Source organism: Pseudoliparis swirei, chromosome 6 (assembly GCF_029220125.1).
Source record: "Pseudoliparis swirei isolate HS2019 ecotype Mariana Trench chromosome 6, NWPU_hadal_v1, whole genome shotgun sequence".
Lineage (NCBI taxonomy): Eukaryota > Metazoa > Chordata > Actinopteri > Perciformes > Liparidae > Pseudoliparis > Pseudoliparis swirei.
Window position 1 is genome coordinate 26,792,215 of NC_079393.1, and position 18,365 is coordinate 26,810,579.

An 18,365-nucleotide genomic window follows, 5' to 3' on the forward strand; every position below is an offset into this window, starting at 1 on the left:
TGGTTTGAGGTAGTACTTTAACTAGTATAACTGAACTGGTTTGAGGTAGTACTTTAACTAGTATAACTGAACTGGTTTGAGGTAGTACTTTAACGAGTATAACTGTACTGGTTTGAGGTAGTACTTTAACTAGTATAACTGAACTGGTTTGAGGTAGTACTTTAACTAGTATAACTGTACTGGTTTGAGGTAGTACTTTAACTTGTATAACGGTACTGGTTTGAGGTAGTACTTTAATTAGTATAACTGAACTGGTTAGAGGTAGTACTTTAACTAGTATAACAGTACTGGTTTGAGGTAGTACTTTAACTAGTATAACGGTACTGGTTTGAGGTAGTACTTTAACTAGTATAACAGTACTGGTTTGAGGTAGTACTTTAACTAGTATAACTGAACTGGTTTGAGGTAGTACTTTAACTTGTATAACTGTACTGGTTTGAGATAGTACTTTAACTTGTATAACAGTACTGGTTTGAGGTAGTACTTTAACTAGTATAACGGTACTGGTTTGAGGTAGTACTTTAACTAGTATAACTGTACTGGTTTGAGGTAGTACTTTAACTTGTATAACTGTATTGGTTTGAGATAGTACTTTAACTTGTATAACTGTACTGGTTTGAGGTAGTACTTTAACTAGTATAACGGTACTGGTTTGAGGTAGTACTTTAACTAGTATAACGGTACTGGTTTGAGGTAGTACTTTAACTAGTATAACTGTACTGGTTTGAGGTAGTACTTTAACTAGTATAACGGTACTGGTTTGAGGTAGTACTTTAACTCGTATAACTGTACTGGTTTGAGGTAGTACTTTAACTAGTATAACTGAACTGGTTTGAGGTAGTACTTTAACTAGTATAACTGAACTGGTTTGAGAAAGTACTTTAACTAGTATAACGGTACTGGTTTGAGGGAGTACTTTAACTAGTATAACTGAACTGGTTTGAGGTAGTACTTTAACTAGTATAAATGTACTGGTTTGAGGTCGTACTTTAACTAGTATAACTGAACTGGTTTGAGGTAGTACTTTAACGAGTATAACTACTGGTTTGAGGTAGTACTTTAACTAGTATAACGGTACTGGTTTGAGGTAGTACTTTAACTAGTATAACTGAACTGGTTTGAGGTAGTACTTTAACTAATATAACTGTACTGGTTTGAGGTAGTACTTTAACTTGTATAACGGTACTGGTTTGAGGTAGTACTTTAACTAGTATAACTGTACTGGTTTGAGGTAGTACTTTAACTAGTATAACGGTACTGGTTTGAGGTAGTACTTTAACTAGTATAACGGTACTGGTTTGAGGTAGTACTTTAACTAGTATAACTGAACTGGTTTGAGGTAGTACTTTAACTAGTATAACTGTACTGGTTTGAGGTAGTACTTTAACTAGTATAACTGTTCTGGTTTGAGGAAGTACTTTAACTAGAATAACGGTACTGGTTTGATGTAGTACTTTAACTAGTATAACGGTACTGGTTTGAGGTAGTACTTTAACTAGTATAATTGTACTGGTTTGAGATAGTACTTTAACTCGTATAACTGAACTGGTTTGAGAAAGTACTTTAACTAGTATAACTGTACTGGTTTGAGGGAGTACTTTAACTAGTATAACTGAACTGGTTTGAGGTAGTACTTTAACTAGTATAACTGAACTGGTTTAAGGTAGTACTTTAACTAGTATAACTGAACTGGTTTGAGGTAGTACTTTAACGAGTATAACTGTACTGGTTTGAGGTAGTACTTTAACTAGTATAACGGTACTGGTTTGAGGTAGTACTTTAACTAGTATAACAGTACTGGTTTGAGGTAGTACTTTAACTAGTATAACGGTACTGGTTTGAGGTAGTACTTTAACTAGTATAACTGTACTGGTTTGAGGTAGTACTTTAACTAGTATAACAGTACTGGTTTGAGGTAGTACTTTAACTAGTATAACTGTTCTGGTTTGAGGTAGTACTTTAACTAGTATAACTGTACTGGATTGAGGTAGTACTTTAACTAGTATCAATGTACTGGTTTGAGGTAGTACTTTAACTAGTATAACTGAACTGGTTTGAGGTAGTACTTTAATGAGTATAACTGTACTGGTTTGAGGTAGTACTTTAACTAGTATAACGGTACTGGTTTGAGGTAGTACTTTAATGAGTATAACTGTACTGGTTTGAGGTAGTACTTTAACTAGTATAACAGTACTGGTTTGAGGTAGTACTTTAACTAGTATAACTGTACTGGTTTGAGGTAGTACTTTAACTAGTATAACAGTACTGGTTTGAGGTAGTACTTTAACTAGTATAACGGTACTGGTTTGAGGTAGTACTTTAACTAGTATAACTGTACTGGTTTGAGGTAGTACTTTAACTTGTATAACTGTATTGGTTTGAGATAGTACTTTAACTTGTATAACTGTACTGGTTTGAGGTAGTACTTTAACTAGTATAACGGTACTGGTTTGAGGTAGTACTTTAACTAGTATAACTGTACTGGTTTGAGGTAGTACTTTAACTAGTATAACGGTACTGGTTTGAGGTAGTACTTTAACTCGTATAACTGTACTGGTTTGAGGTAGTACTTTAACTAGTATAACTGAACTGGTTTGAGATAGTACTTTAACTCGTATAACTGAACTGGTTTGAGAAAGTACTTTAACTAGTATAACTGTACTGGTTTGAGGGAGTACTTTAACTAGTATAACTGAACTGGTTTGAGGTAGTACTTTAACTAGTATAACTGAACTGGTTTAAGGTAGTACTTTAACTAGTATAACTGAACTGGTTTGAGGTAGTACTTTAACGAGTATAACTGTACTGGTTTGAGGTAGTACTTTAACTAGTATAACGGTACTGGTTTGAGGTAGTACTTTAACTAGTATAACGGTACTGGTTTGAGGTAGTACTTTAACTAGTATAACGGTACTGGTTTGAGGTAGTACTTTAACTAGTATAACGGTACTGGTTTGAGGTAGTACTTTAACTAGTATAACTGTACTGGTTTGAGGTAGTACTTTAACTAGTATAACAGTACTGGTTTGAGGTAGTACTTTAACTAGTATAACTGTTCTGGTTTGAGGTAGTACTTTAACTAGTATAACTGTACTGGATTGAGGTAGTACTTTAACTAGTATCAATGTACTGGTTTGAGGTAGTACTTTAACTAGTATAACTGAACTGGTTTGAGGTAGTACTTTAATGAGTATAACTGTACTGGTTTGAGGTAGTACTTTAACTAGTATAACGGTACTGGTTTGAGGTAGTACTTTAATGAGTATAACTGTACTGGTTTGAGGTAGTACTTTAACTAGTATAACAGTACTGGTTTGAGGTAGTACTTTAACTAGTATAACTGTACTGGTTTGAGGTAGTACTTTAACTAGTATAACAGTACTGGTTTGAGGTAGTACTTTAACTAGTATAACGGTACTGGTTTGAGGTAGTACTTTAACTAGTATAACTGTACTGGTTTGAGGTAGTACTTTAACTTGTATAACTGTATTGGTTTGAGATAGTACTTTATCTTGTATAACTGTACTGGTTTGAGGTAGTACTTTAACTAGTATAACGGTACTGGTTTGAGGTAGTACTTTAACTAGTATAACTGTACTGGTTTGAGGTAGTACTTTAACTAGTATAACGGTACTGGTTTGAGGTAGTACTTTAACTCGTATAACTGTACTGGTTTGAGGTAGTACTTTAACTAGTATAACTGAACTGGTTTGAGGTAGTACTTTAACTAGTATAACTGAACTGGTTTGAGGTAGTACTTTAACTAGTATAACTGTACTGGTTTGAGGTAGTACTTTAACTAGTATAACTGTACTGGATTGAGGTAGTACTTTAACTAGTATAACTGAACTGGTTTGAGAAAGTACTTTAACTAGTATAACTGTACTGGTTTGAGGGAGTACTTTAACTAGTATAACGGTACTGGTTTGAGGTAGTACTTTAACTAGTATAACTGAACTGGTTTGAGGTAGTACTTTTACTAGTATAACTGTACTGGTTTGAGGTAGTACTTTAACTTGTATAACGGTACTGGTTTGAGGTAGTACTTTAACTAGTATAACTGTACTGGTTTGAGGTAGTACTTTAACTAGTATAACGGTACTGGTTTGAGGTAGTACTTTAACTAGTATAACTGAACTGGTTTGAGGTAGTACTTTAACGAGTATAACTGTACTGGTTTGAGATAGTACTTTAACTCGTATAACTGAACTGGTTTGAGAAAGTACTTTAACTAGTATAACTGTACTGGTTTGAGGGAGTACTTTAACTAGTATAACTGAACTGGTTTGAGGTAGTACTTTAACTAGTATAACTGAACTGGTTTGAGGTAGTACTTTAACTAGTATAACTGTACTGGTTTGAGGTAGTACTTTAACTAGTATAACAGTACTGGTTTGAGGTAGTACTTTAACTAGTATAACAGTACTGGTTTGAGGTAGTACTTTAACTAGTATAACTGTTCTGGTTTGAGGTAGTACTTTAACTAGTATAACTGTACTGGATTGAGGTAGTACTTTAACTAGTATCAATGTACTGGTTTGAGGTAGTACTTTAACTAGTATAACTGAACTGGTTTAAGGTAGTACTTTAACTAGTATAACTGAACTGGTTTGAGGTAGTACTTTAATGAGTATAACTGTACTTGTTTGAGGTAGTACTTTAACTAGTATAACGGTACTGGTTTGAGGTAGTACTTTAACTAGTATAACGGTACTGGTTTGAGGTAGTACTTTAACTAGTATAACTGTACTGGTTTGAGGTAGTACTTTAACTAGTATAACAGTACTGATTTGAGGTAGTACTTTAGCTAGTATAACGGTACTGGTTTGAGGTAGTACTTTAACTAGTATAACAGTACTGGTTTGAGGTAGTACTTTAACTAGTATAACGGTACTGGTTTGAGGTAGTACTTTAACTAGTATAACGGTACTGGTTTGAGGTAGTACTTTAACTAGTATAACAGTACTGGTTTGAGGTAGTACTTTAACTCGTATAACTGTACTGGTTTGAGGTAGTACTTTAACTAGTATAACGGTTCTGGTTTGAGGTAGTACTTTAACTAGTATAACAGTACTGGTTTGAGGTAGTACTTTAACTAGTATAACGGTACTGGTTTGAGGTAGTACTTTAACTAGTATAACAGTACTGGTTTGAGGTAGTACTTTAACTAGTATAACAGTACTGGTTTGAGGTAGTAATTTAACTAGTATAACAGTACTGGTTTGAGGTAGTACTTTAACTAGTATAACGGTACTGGTTTGAGGTAGTACTTTAACTAGTATAACGGTACTGGTTTGAGGTTGTACTTTAACTAGTATAACTGTACTGGTTTGAGGTAGTACTTTAACTAGTATAACAGTACTGGTTTGAGGTAGTACTTTAACTAGTATAACGGTACTGGTTTGAGGTAGTACTTTAACTAGTATAACAGTACTGGTTTGAGGTAGTACTTTAACTAGTATAACGGTACTGGTTTGAGGTAGTACTTTAACTAGTATAACGGTACTGGTTTGAGGTAGTACTTTAACTAGTATAACGGTACTGGTTTGAGGTAGTACTTCAACTAGTATAACGGTACTGGTTTGAGGTAGTACTTTAACTTGTATAACTGTACTCGTTTGAGGTAGTACTTTAACTAGTATAACAGTACTGGTTTGAGGTAGTACTTTAACTAGTATAACGGTTCTGGTTTGAGGTAGTACTTTAACTAGTATAACGGTTCTGGTTTGAGGTAGTACTTTAACTAGTATAACAGTACTGGTTTGAGGTAGTACTTTAACTAGTATAACGGTACTGGTTTGAGGTAGTACTTTAACTAGTATAACAGTACTGGTTTGAGGTAGTACTTTAACTAGTATAACAGTACTGGTTTGAGGTAGTACTTTAACTAGTATAACGGTTCTGGTTTGAGGTAGTACTTTAACTAGTATAACGGTTCTGGTTTGAGGTAGTACTTTAACTAGTATAACAGTACTGGTTTGAGGTAGTACTTTAACTAGTATAACGGTACTGGTTTGAGGTAGTACTTTAACTAGTATAACAGTACTGGTTTGAGGTAGTACTTTAACTAGTATAACGGTACTGGTTTGAGGTAGTACTTTAACTAGTATAACAGTACTGGTTTGAGGTAGTACTTTAACTAGTATAACAGTACTGGTTTGAGGTAGTACTTTAACTTGTATAACTGTACTGGTTTGAGGTAGTACTTTAACTAGTATAACAGTACTGGTTTGAGGTAGTACTTTAACTAGTATAACGGTTCTGGTTTGAGGTAGTACTTTAACTAGTATAACGGTACTGGTTTGAGGTAGTACTTTAACACGGTGGTTCAGATCAAGCTGGTCACAGAGCCACAGGTATCACATGTTGTTTTAATATTAATATTACATAATGGCATATCTTTCCAGATATCTTTGTTACATTGTATTTTGATTAATTGCATGATGTCGTTGTGTTGATGAATGTATCCATTTCAATATGGATCAATAATCCTGAGCTTCTAAATATGAAACCCATCCATCATGCCGGAGAGAGCTCCTATGAAACATGATGATGACCAGAGAATCAAATAATGTCAAAGAATAAAGCTCACTGAGTCAGATTTGGCTCGGAGATAAATTATATATCTATAATTTTACTCAAAATAAATGAAGAGCATATATTGATAAAGTGTTCATGGTCAGAGCGCTTTCCCTTTTCCCCTGAAGGCAGCGCAGGAATCAAAACTCATTCACAAAGGATGACATGATGTCACATATTACAATGTTAAGATAATCAATCTTTAGGTTTGACGTTGTATTTCTCCATAATGTTGACACTTTGAATAACCGTCTAATAATGGAGTGCTCTTAGTGAACCTGTAACATCACATGGATGCTGCTCACCTGACCCGACTGCACACATGCTGCATGTTGTTGTTTAGTTCTCACTCAAAACATGAGAACAAACATGTGGAACAAAGCTGAAGCTATCACCTTTAGCTTTGGAGCATTTCCACAAATCAGAGAGGAAACCAAGAGCCTGTGTGTGTCTGTTCATAATGAACCACAGCAGCACACCGGCAACGACCTTGAAGACAAGGGTCACCGGAAAAGGACAACGTCCCTCAGACACTGACGGCCTTCAAGGGTTCTCAGAGAAACGCTCAGAACATCAGAAACTCATCCTCACAGGAGCAAGATGCATATTTATGTCTCCAATGGAATTTGAATGGCAGAAATGTCATAACACACACAGAGGCAGGTGTGTGTGTGTGTGTGTGTGTGCAGCGGCCGGGCCGACGGGAACAAAGGAACCCGGGAGGCAATATTTCACTCAGGGGCCGGCGGCTCCTCTCATCTTTCACATGGCACTGCACATTTACAGCAGGGGGGGGGGGGTAATTTCCCGTTACCGTTACAACACCTCTAACACACAATAACGGTGACGCCGATAGAAGGCATGGGTCCTATAAAAAGCACGAAGAGGTGAGGGTCCCATCTATTATTTAGGGGGCTAGTGACGGGAAAGAGGAGCTGCTGCAGTCTGGGTGGAAATCCATTAAAAATGATGCAGAATATTGGATATTAAACATTACACATAGCATAAGCATGAAGAACCTTTTTTTGTGTATACCTTAAGGAAGGTAGTGGGGGGATCTCTCATCTCATTGCCGTTACACATCAAGAGATCACGAGGAGCCAGAGGACCAGAGCCAGACGAGTCCCATGAAGGATGCTGCGGTCCAGTGATGCTCTTTCGAGGTCGCTATAACAATGGGTACTCTAGCTGTGCGCGTGGATCACGATGACAGAGCTAAAAATAAAAAATCATAACCTACCGGTCGGTACCGAAAGGCCAAGTGAAGACGAAGCAGCAGGGGATGAGCTGCGGGAGGACGGCGGCGCAGAAGCCCTGCGCTCCTCCGAACAAAGCGGGCTTTCCGGCAGCTTCAGCATCCTCGCTCATTACTTTCCAACTTCATCGGCATCGTTTCACACACTCGACCTGGATTTCGAACAAAACAACAACAACAACAATAGAAATCCACCGCTGGGAACCCGGAGGCGTTATCAATGTCCGCGCCGCTGAGTGAGACGCGCGCACCGGCTCGTCGTCCCGGAGTCACCGGAGAGACCTGGAACTGTGAATGGCCGCGTGCTTCACCGAATCACGGCGATGGTGTTGCCTTCACGTGCTGCTTTGGAAGCTCCCACTTCTGAGTTCTCCGTTGCTCGGTAATTACAGCGAAACAGGTCCTGTCCGTCTTCACCAGCAGCGTTACTTGTATGCACAGCAGTGTCAACTCAAATAATCCACATCCATGTTCTAGAAACTGTTGTCAAGAACATGTAGTTCACTACGAACCCGTCTTCACATTCCACACAGCGGGGGGGGGGGGGGGCATCTTTTGGAAAAGGAAATGTGAAGAGAACATTCATTCAATTCAATTCAGTTTATTTGGTCTAGCCCAATATCACACATGACTAATCTGCCTCAGAGGGCTTTACCGCCCCCCCCCCCCTCCTGGCCCCTAGATCTACGTTTATTAACTCCTCTTCTTGGGTAAGAGGGCCGTCCTGCAACCGCAAGGTTGTGGGTTCGATCCCCGCTCTCCCCATTAGTTGCAAGTCGAAGTGTCCTTGAGCAAGGCACTGAACCCCCAGTTGCTTCCCGGGCGCTTCACCGCAGCCCACTGCTCCTTAATAACTAAGGATGGGTTAAATGCAGAGAACTAATTTCCCCTTGGGGATTAATAAAAGTGTATATTCTATTCTCTTATATTGCTGTGTTTGTCCTTCCAGTGACCAGCAGGGCCGGATTAAGGATGCAAGGTATAAAACCTCCTTCCTCCCTCATCCCCCCTTCCTTATCATCTCTCTCGCTTGAATTAATTAAATCAATTCAGTTTAGTTTATTTTGTGGAGCTCAGAATCCAAAAATTCCAAATGTTCCTCAAAGGGCTTTTTAAATGTCTAAACAAACGACATCCCTGACCTTTGACCTCACATCGGATCAGGAACAACTCCCAAGAAATAGAAAAACACATTTTCACAGGGGAAAAAAGGCGAAGAACCCTTCAGGAGAGCAACAGAGGAGAACAATAGATGTAATGTGACCAGATGAACACTAGATGTCATGAGACCAGATGAACACTAGATGTCATGTGACCAGGTGAACAATAGATGTCATGTGACCAGGTGAACAATAGATGTCATGTGACCAGATGAACAATAGATGTCATGTGACCAGGTGAACAATAGATGTCATGTGACCAGATGAACACTAGATGTCATGAGACCAGATGAACAATAGATGTCATGTGACCAGATGAACAATAGATGTCATGTGACCAGATGAACACTAGATGTCATGAGACCAGATGAACAATAGATGTCATGTGACCAGGTGAACAATAGATGACATGTGACCAGATGAACACTAGATGACATGTGACCAGATGAACACTAGATGTCATGTGACCAGATGAACAATAGATGTCATGTGACCAGGTGAACAATAGATGTCATGTGACCAGATGAACAATAGATGACATGTGACCAGATGAACACTAGATGTCATGAGACCAGATGAACACTAGATGTCATGTGACCAGATGAACAATAGATGTCATGTGACCAGGTGAACAATAGATGTCATGTGACCAGATGAACAATAGATGTCATGTGACCAGGTGAACAATAGATGTCATGTGACCAGGTGAACAATAGATGTCATGTGACCAGATGAACAATAGATGTCATGTGACCAGATGAACACTAGATGTCATGAGACCAGATGAACAATAGATGTCATGTGACCAGATGAACAATAGATGTCATGTGACCAGATGAACACTAGATGTCATGAGACCAGATGAACAATAGATGTCATGTGACCAGGTGAACAATAGATGTCATGTGACCAGATGAACAATAGATGTCATGTGACCAGATGAACAATAGATGCCATGTGACCAGAAGAACAATAGATGTCATGTGACCAGGTGAACAATAGATGTCATGTGACCAGATGAACAGTAGATGTCATGTGACCAGATGAACAATAGATGTCATGTGACCAGGTGAACAATAGATGTCATGTGACCAGATGAACAATAGATGTCATTTGACCAGATGAACAATAGATGTCATGTGACCAGATGAACAATAGATGGCATGTGACCAGATGAACAATAGATGTCATGTGACCAGATGAACAATAGATGTCATGTGACCAGGTGAATAATAGATGTCATGTGACCAGATGAACAATAGATGTCATGTGACCAGGTGAACAATAGATGTCATGTGACCAGATGAACAATAGATGTCATGTGACCAGATGAACAATAGATGTCATGTGACCAGATGAACAATAGATGTCATGTGACCAGATGAACAATAGATGTCATTTGACCAGATGAACAATAGATGTCATGTGACCAGATGAACAATAGATGTCATGTGACCAGGTGAACAATAGATGTCATGTGACCAGATGAACAATAGATGTCATGTGACCAGATGAACAGTCGATGTCATGTGACCAGATGAACAATAGATGTCATGTGACCAGGTGAACAATAGATGTCATGTGACCAGATGAACAATAGATGTCATGTGACCAGGTGAACAATATATGTCATGTGACCAGATGAACAGTCGATGTCATGTGACCAGATGAACACTAGATGTCATGTGACCAGGTGAACAATAGACGTCATGTGACCAGATGAACAATAGATGTCATGTGACCAGGTGAACAATAGATGTCATGTGACCAGGTGAACAATAGATGACATGTGACCAGATGAACAATAGATGTCATGAGACCAGACGAACACTAGATATCATGTGACCAGATGAACAATAGATGTCATGAGACCAGACGAACACTAGATATCATGTGACCAGGTGAACAATAGATGTCATGTGACCAGATGAACAATAGATGTCATGTGACCAGATGAACAATAGATGACATGTGACCAGATGAACAATAGATGTCATGTGACTAGATGAACAATAGATGTCATGTGACTAGATGAACAATAGATGTCATGTGACCAGATGAACAATAGATGTCATGTGACCAGATGAACACTAGATGTCATGTGACCAGATGAACAATAGATGTCATGTGACCAGATGAACAGAGTTACAATCAACATTCTTGGGGTTCTTCTCCTAGGGGTGGCCAACCCGCGACTCGCGGGCCGCATGCGGCCCTTTTCCTGCTTTCATGCGGTTCTTACCTGGATCGTTCAAGGCAAAGAATGCCAGAAGTCCCACTAAGCAACACGCATAGTAGAATAAAAACACTATTGTAAATTATTATATTTTTGTTTGTGGACTTGGTTGAACTGAGTGTGTGTGTGTGTGTGTGTGTTACAGTGCACACAATGTTCATGGTTGAACTGGCCTGTGGTCTCAGTAATGTAGGAGTCCATTTCTGTCATTATCATGTACTACAAGGTCTCTAGTGGGGTAATATGGTACTACAAGGTCTCTAGTGGGGTAATATGGTACTACAAGCTCTCTAGTGGGGCAATATGGTACTACAAGGTCTCTAGTGGGGTAATATGGTACTACAAGCTCTCTAGTGGGGCAATATGGTACTACAAGGTCTCTAGTGGGGTAATATGGTACTACAAGGTCTCTAGTGGGGTAATATGGTACTACAAGCTCTCTAGTGGGGCAATATGGTACTACAAGGTCTCTAGTGGGGTAATATGGTACTACAAGGTCTCTAGTGGGGCAATATGGTACTACAAGGTCTCTAGTGGGGTAATATGGTACTACAAGCTCTCTAGTGGGGCAATATGGTACTACAAGGTCTCTAGTGGGGTAATATGGTACTACAAGGTCTCTAGTGGGTAATATGGTACTACAAGCTCTCTAGTGGGGTAATATGGTACTACAAGGTCTCTAGTGGGGTAATATGGTACTACAAGCTCTCTAGTGGGGCAATATGGTACTACAAGGTCTCTAGTGGGGTAATATGGTACTACAAGGTCTCTAGTGGGGTAATATGGTACTACAAGCTCTCTAGTGGGGCAATATGGTACTACAAGGTCTCTAGTGGGGTAATATGGTACTACAAGGTCTCTAGTGGGGCAATATGGTACTACAAGGTCTCTAGTGGGGTAATATGGTACTACAAGCTCTCTAGTGGGGCAATATGGTACTACAAGGTCTCTAGTGGGGTAATATGGTACTACAAGGTCTCTAGTGGGTAATATGGTACTACAAGGTCTCTAGTGGGGCAATATGGTACTACAAGCTCTCTAGTGGGGCAATATGGTACTACAAGGTCTCTAGTGGGGCAATATGGTACTACGAGTTCTCTAGAATAGAATATACACTTTTATTAATCCCCAAGGGGAAATTAGTTCTCTGCATTTAACCCATCCTTAGTTATTAAGGAGCAGTGGGCTGCGGTGAAGCGCCCGGGAAGCAACTGGGGGTTCAGTGCCTTGCTCAAGGACACTTCGACTTGCAACTAATGGGGAGAGCTAAAGCCGCCCCAAGGGGTAATATGGTACTACAAGGTCTCTAGTGGGGTAATATGGTACTACAAGCTCTCTAGTGGGGTAATATGGTACTACAAGTTCTCTAGTGGGGTAATATGGTACTACAAGCTCTCTAGTGGGGCAATATGGTACTACAAGCTCTCTAGTGGGGTAATATGGTACTACAAGCTCTCTAGTGGGGTAATATGGTACTACAAGCTCTCTAGTGGGGCAATATGGTACTACAAGCTCTCTAGTGGGGTAATATGGTACTACAAGCTGCTTAAGATATGATGGAGCATCACCAATCAAGGCTTTGTAGGTTAAGAGAAGAATTTAAAAAGTAAATCTTGATGTTACAGGGAGTAACAGCTAATGCAGGAGTCATGTGATCTCTGTTCTTAGTGTTGATAATAATAAGATGTGGTTATTTCTGAAGACATATCATAACTAAATATAGCAACAAAATTAAAAAGCAATTACATAAAATAAAAAAATGTTTATATTATATTATAAGACAGATACTAAAATAAACATATTGTTGGTCAAGGTGCACATACACAACGTTTCCCTTTAGCAGTTTTATAAATATCAAATTGATAAATGAAAGGAAATTAATCAATATGGGTAATCTAAAATAAATAAAACAAAAGTACATTTTAATAAAAGACTGCACCCATTCAGACAACTAAAACACATTTCACACAGGGATAAATCCAACAAAGAGAAGTGTGATGGAAATGTTGCCGCGAAGGTCCAAGACAAACTTAAATCCACGACATCACGACTGCTTTGACTTGAGGAGCTGCTCTAATAAGTCCAACGCCATCTGGATCTCCTCCGGCGTCATGGCGCTCAGGTCGGGCAGTCTCCTCCTCGTTGGGCCGGCTTCCCCCCCGCCGTGGATGCCCTGGAGCCGCATCCGGAGCCACTGCCGGCGCTCCTGCACCTGCTTGAGCTCCCCGAGGTCGTGCATGAGCTGCACCTCACTCACCGTCCTTTTCCTGTACACAGGTATACGCATCACAGAAGGGCGTTAACTTGTTGCAGGAAGGTGAACTTAATTGATCTTAATTGACATTAAGCAATCTTAATTGACATTAATTGATCGTAATTGACCTTGATTGATCTTAATTGACATTAATTGACCATAATTGACATTAATTGACCTTGATTAATTTGTCTTAATTTGATCTTAATTGATCTTAAATGCTCTTAGTTAATTGGTCTTAATTGGTCTGAAAGAGGCGATAGGAAGGGGGCGTTACCTTAGGGGGCGCCCTTCATTGGGAGTGAGGAGCTGTACAATGCACAGCGTAATGAACACGTGTTTATAGCCCAGGTTGCCCATGTTGACCTCGATGACCTGTTAAAGAAAGTCATTTCTCAAAAGCGTGTTTCTGGTCAGTTTTTTAAAAAACTATCACAACTTGAAATATATGGCAAAGAAACAACAACGAAATACAATGCATTTGACATGTCTGACCTTCAATATGGTTTTCAAAATAAAGGGTGGAATGAATCAATAATTTACATTTTTTTCAGAATCTTGAAACCTCTATCGCGTTTTAACATAATATTACAATGAATACAATAATTCCCTTGAGTTGAGGTGCATCTGGCCTTCGACTCTGAAGCTGAACATACCTGCTGGTACCAGTCGTCAGGTCCGGGGGTTTAGCTCCTATCACACGCTCTGGACTTCTAACGGGCTTTTATAGCCCCGGGGCCATTGATGAGCTGCCCTCATCACTGCTGTTGGTGTCCCACCCCCAAGGGGGGGGGGGGGGGGGGGCAGGACCAAATGACAGCACCTCATCTGAGCTTCAGGCTCCAAACTACAGGCTTTGCTCGTTGAACCCAAACACCCTCACACACACACACACACACACACACACCTTATACACACACACACACACGCACACACACACACACACACACAAACACCTTATACACACACACACCTTATACACACACACACACACACACAAACACACACCCACACACCAACTTTCCAAACCTTTAAAAGCAAGGTCCTTTACAAGAGTTATTTTGATCTTGTATTGTTTAATCATCTCATTAGTTATCCCAAGAAAAGAGATCACAGACCAAACTGAAGATTTTTTAAATTAAGAAACCATGTTTTCAAGACTGAAGCTTCTCTTTCTTAAAACATTGTTTCACGTTTGCATGCTTCTTATTTTGTCCTCTATTTCTGTCGAGATCTATTAGTACACATCTGATGTGGCCTTTTTTCATCTGACCCCCCCCCCCCCCCCCCCCCCCGCTGACGCCTCTCTCCCAACAATAGCGCCAGCATTTGGTTGAATTTACGACTCCCATTGACCACTCGGGAGTCTCCATGGTTACACAGGCACTTGACTCAAGAATTAACATTGTTTTAATGAGCGCCTCCCAAAACAAGAGCCTGACGTCAGACCGACGGCATCCTGAATCACGGAGCGAGTGGAAGTTCAGGAGGCGTGGCGCCGCCGTCGTCACCGGCTCCGTCACGGGAGGCGGCTGCACGCACGGCTCAGCATCCATCCCAGAGGTTAAGGACGATTCTCTGCAGCCGATACCGTGAATATTAGAGAGTGTAAAGAGTAGGGATGAGAATTGATAAGATTTTAACGATTCCGATGCCTTATCGATTCCTGCTTATCGATTCGATTTCCTTATCGATTCTCTTATCGATTCTTATTGGGCAAGGGGTGAAAAAAAGAGCACAAACGGGTTTATTTACATTAATTTTCTTTTATATAATTTTCTATAATGCTGCACACACCATATACAGTATGTATACATACACATTTTTTAAAATAACCAAAAACATTTATACATATTCCTCTTGAACTTAAAATAAAACTTACATAACTTAAATAAAATGTATTCTGTTTAATTTAAACATGTTCCTAGAAATTACAGTGCTCCTTCCTTTTTTTAAAGGGTATATGAACTGAGCTGCCAAAAATGAAACTAGCAGTGGCAAATACCAAGTGTGCAACCATCGATTGTATGGATCATCAACAATTCTTGTGCATAAAAATAAGCATGTCTGCTTTCTCCGGGAGGATACGCGATCTCTCAGGACTTATTGTGTCTCCAGCCGTGGAGAACACTCTCTCAGATGGGCTGGAGGATGAACACAAAGATATGAGGAGGTGTACAAGATATGCTGTAGCCTGTGACCCAGACAGACTACCAGCCTCTGACCGGTCTGACTCTGAACCTCATCAGCTAAATTGGATGGCAATGGAGATAATTTATAGAGTGAAAGCTGGTTTACACAATGAACGCCTCCCCATTTGGACCGGCCCCCTGAACAATATCAGAGACGCGTTCCGATTTATTATTTTGTTCACCTGGCCCGCTGCCGTTGAGATTGCAGTGAGACGCGGAGAAAATGTGAAGTGGTGCTCTTCTCAATAAAACATCTTTGATGGGACGTGTCGCGTCTCGGCCAATCAGCGTTCAGATGTCCACAGCGTTTGGGAAGTTAGGTTAGCTTGAATGTTAGTCCGCTACATCTGCTGCTGTCACGCTGCACGGTGTAGCGATACTAACAAAGTACCCGTACGTTAAAAGCGATGTGATTTAGCATATTTTTAGTATCGATACTTCATTAAAAGAGCGATCAGAGCGCACGCTGCTCCGCCCCGTTAAATGTAGTCTGCACGCACAGCGCTCACAGCTAGTGGCGCGCGCAGCGCTCAGCCGTAATGCGCGCACACAGGTGAGCACACTCTCACCTCACACGAGGACTTTTTGTCCTGTGAAATAGAGCCAAACTTTAGAACGCCTCTGCCTAGTTGCCATGTTTGCTGCAGTCTGAAGAAGAAACTAAAAAAGTTTGCGCATGCGCAACGCCACAGAGGACCGCTAGCAGAACCGTTAAAGAATTTGGCTGAAAATCCCAAACAATCGGTTCACTGGGAACCGGTTCTAAAACAGAACCGGTTCTCGATGCCCATCCCAAGTAAAGAGATGGTGTCACATGGAATGTTTCACAGAAATGTCAAAGAGGAGGAAAGGAGGAAAGCAGGAAAGGAGGAAAGGAGTCGAAGGAGTCGAAGGCACATGACATCTATTGTCCTGTCCCTCCTGGAGAGGGATCTTCCTCTTTTCTTTCCTGAAGGCTTCTTCACTTTTCCCCCCTGAAGGGTTATTTGGGAGTTGTTCCTGATCCGATGTGAGGTCAAAGGTCAAAGGTCAGGATGTCTATGTGTACAGATTGTAAAGCCCTCTGAGACACATTTGTAATTTGTGAAAATGGGCTATACAAATAAACTGAATTGATAACTGAATATAAAAGGAGATGTTTCTTTCATTTCCATGTTCAATCCTCCACTCAAGCAGTTCATGTGTCTGTGATCTGACCCTCGAAGCTTCACCCTGACACCGGAGCATGAAGCGCTGATGATCCCTTGAAGTCAGACGTTGCACTCGGTGATACATAAAGAAATGTCTCGTGTAGCTTTAAAGGACTGACGGTGATGTCAGAGACCCGGACCTCCATTGGCTTTCCCTTAATACTATGACGGATTACAGCCTGTTTGGATGACACCCGCTGAACACATCGACCTCTGACCTCAGGTCATGAACCATGCCGTCTTCATCCCCTCGTGCTGCTGTGATGTGCAGCGTGTTACCGCTGGCTGTAGCTCAGGGGGAGAGCGGTGGTCCAGTAACCACCACTATGTCGATCGCGAGACGGAGATCGGAGTCGTGTTAACGCGACACTAGAGACAGAATGACATGCTGCTGGTTAGAGACGACCAACAACAGACGGATTGGAAGCTCATTCTGCGCATGCGTTAAATGCGTTAAAAAAAACAACTAGTTTAAACCTGTAATTTAATTAACTGAGTTAACGCGTTATTTTTCACAGCACTAATATATATATATATATATATATATATATATATATATGTATGTGTGTGTGTGTGTATATATATTTTCATGTTTATGTCTGACATTTTTATACTTGTTTTATGTTTATATGTCAAAACGAATTTAAAAACTCTGTCGTTTCAGTCTTCTCAACAAGGCGAAGGAGATGTTCGCTCTGGAGAATCCGGGCCTTACGAGAGGCACTTGAATGCAACATGACCTCGGCGGCGGATCTCTCTGAAGTTGAGTTTGCCGGCTTGAGTTGAATCTGTCTTCTAAGGTAGGCCTGATATTGAAAAGAAATATAGAGTTATTGTTAGAAATACATTCTGGTATAATGACATTTCATGTCACAGACTAAAAGAGGGTAAACATCACTCGTTTGGTATAAAGTAATACATTTTTTAAATCGCGAAAATAAGAAGAACGCTCGTGCTAAACGTGTGAAGTTTCAGTCGGAACCAGAATGAACTGGAACTTCTGAAATGTAGCGGAATGTCGCCGGTGCTCCCGGTGAGGGTCGCGCCTCCACTCGGTGATAGTGTGACGTAACGTTCCCGGTTGGCCCGACGGGACGTGACGGCAGCCTCGCGCTACTAATGACAGCATTGTGTTGCAATTAGTTGCAGTTTCTAGCAGCAAAGACATTTCTTCACGACGAATAAAGTATCATAAAACACAACATAGATGTAGGAAATGAACTTTTACCGAAGTCAATTGTACTTTATACCTAGAAGAAAGCAAATACCTGCTAAAATAGGTTTAGTTTGTGGTTTTACGTTATAAGGCAAAACCGTTAGCATGGACAAATGAGTAGCAGCAGGCCTGTGCTACACAGGAAGTTTACAGGATGAATAAAGCTGTAATGCATCTTTAATCCAGGACATATAGACCAGTGGTTCTCAAATGGGGGGTATGTGTACCCCTGGTGTACGTGAAATGTTTCAAAATATATTTAAATAAAAAAAAACTCCTTTAA

General features: G+C 40.3%; 3 protein-coding genes across 4 annotated transcripts in view; 1 reads left to right on the top strand and 2 right to left on the bottom strand.

Moving 5' to 3' along the window:
* The window catches only part of LOC130194764 (BTB/POZ domain-containing protein 10-like), a 22,851-nt gene extending 14,684 nt beyond the window's left edge, over positions 1 to 8,167 (bottom strand). The window contains exon 1 of the mRNA XM_056415926.1: positions 7,820 to 8,167. Within this exon, the coding sequence (XP_056271901.1) occupies positions 7,820 to 7,947 (128 nt within the window). The 5' untranslated portion in view covers positions 7,948 to 8,167. The remainder of the gene's footprint in view (positions 1 to 7,819) is intronic.
* The window catches only part of si:ch211-176l24.4 (NF-kappa-B-activating protein), a 35,051-nt gene that overhangs the window by 8,877 nt on the left and 7,809 nt on the right, over positions 1 to 18,365 (top strand). The window contains exons 1-2 of one of the 2 annotated variants that reach the window (XM_056415952.1): positions 8,180 to 8,216; positions 17,531 to 17,666. The gene's annotated coding sequence lies outside the window, so the exon portion shown is untranslated. Of the gene's footprint in view, positions 1 to 8,179; positions 8,217 to 17,530; positions 17,667 to 18,365 lie in introns of those variants that run through there. The other variant, XM_056415951.1, reaches the window with a different exon arrangement.
* On the bottom strand, positions 13,275 to 13,853 carry pth1a (parathyroid hormone 1a). The gene is made up of 2 exons (XM_056416016.1): positions 13,762 to 13,853; positions 13,275 to 13,497 (listed from the first exon to the last, which is right to left on the bottom strand). The coding sequence occupies exons 1-2, from the start codon at positions 13,842 to 13,844 to the stop codon at positions 13,275 to 13,277; spliced, it is 306 nt and encodes a 101-aa protein (XP_056271991.1). The 5' UTR covers positions 13,845 to 13,853.

What these genes read in the sequence shown, in the direction of transcription:
- pth1a (XM_056416016.1), bottom strand. Translation starts at nt 13,844, where the DNA reads ATGGGCAACCTGGGCTATAAACACGTGTTCATTACGCTGTGCATTGTA. An exon ending in AATGAAGGGCGCCCCCTAAG is followed by an intron (nt 13,498 to 13,761) that starts GTAACGCCCCCT and finishes ACCTGTGTACAG; the next exon opens with GAAAAGGACGGTGAGTGAGG.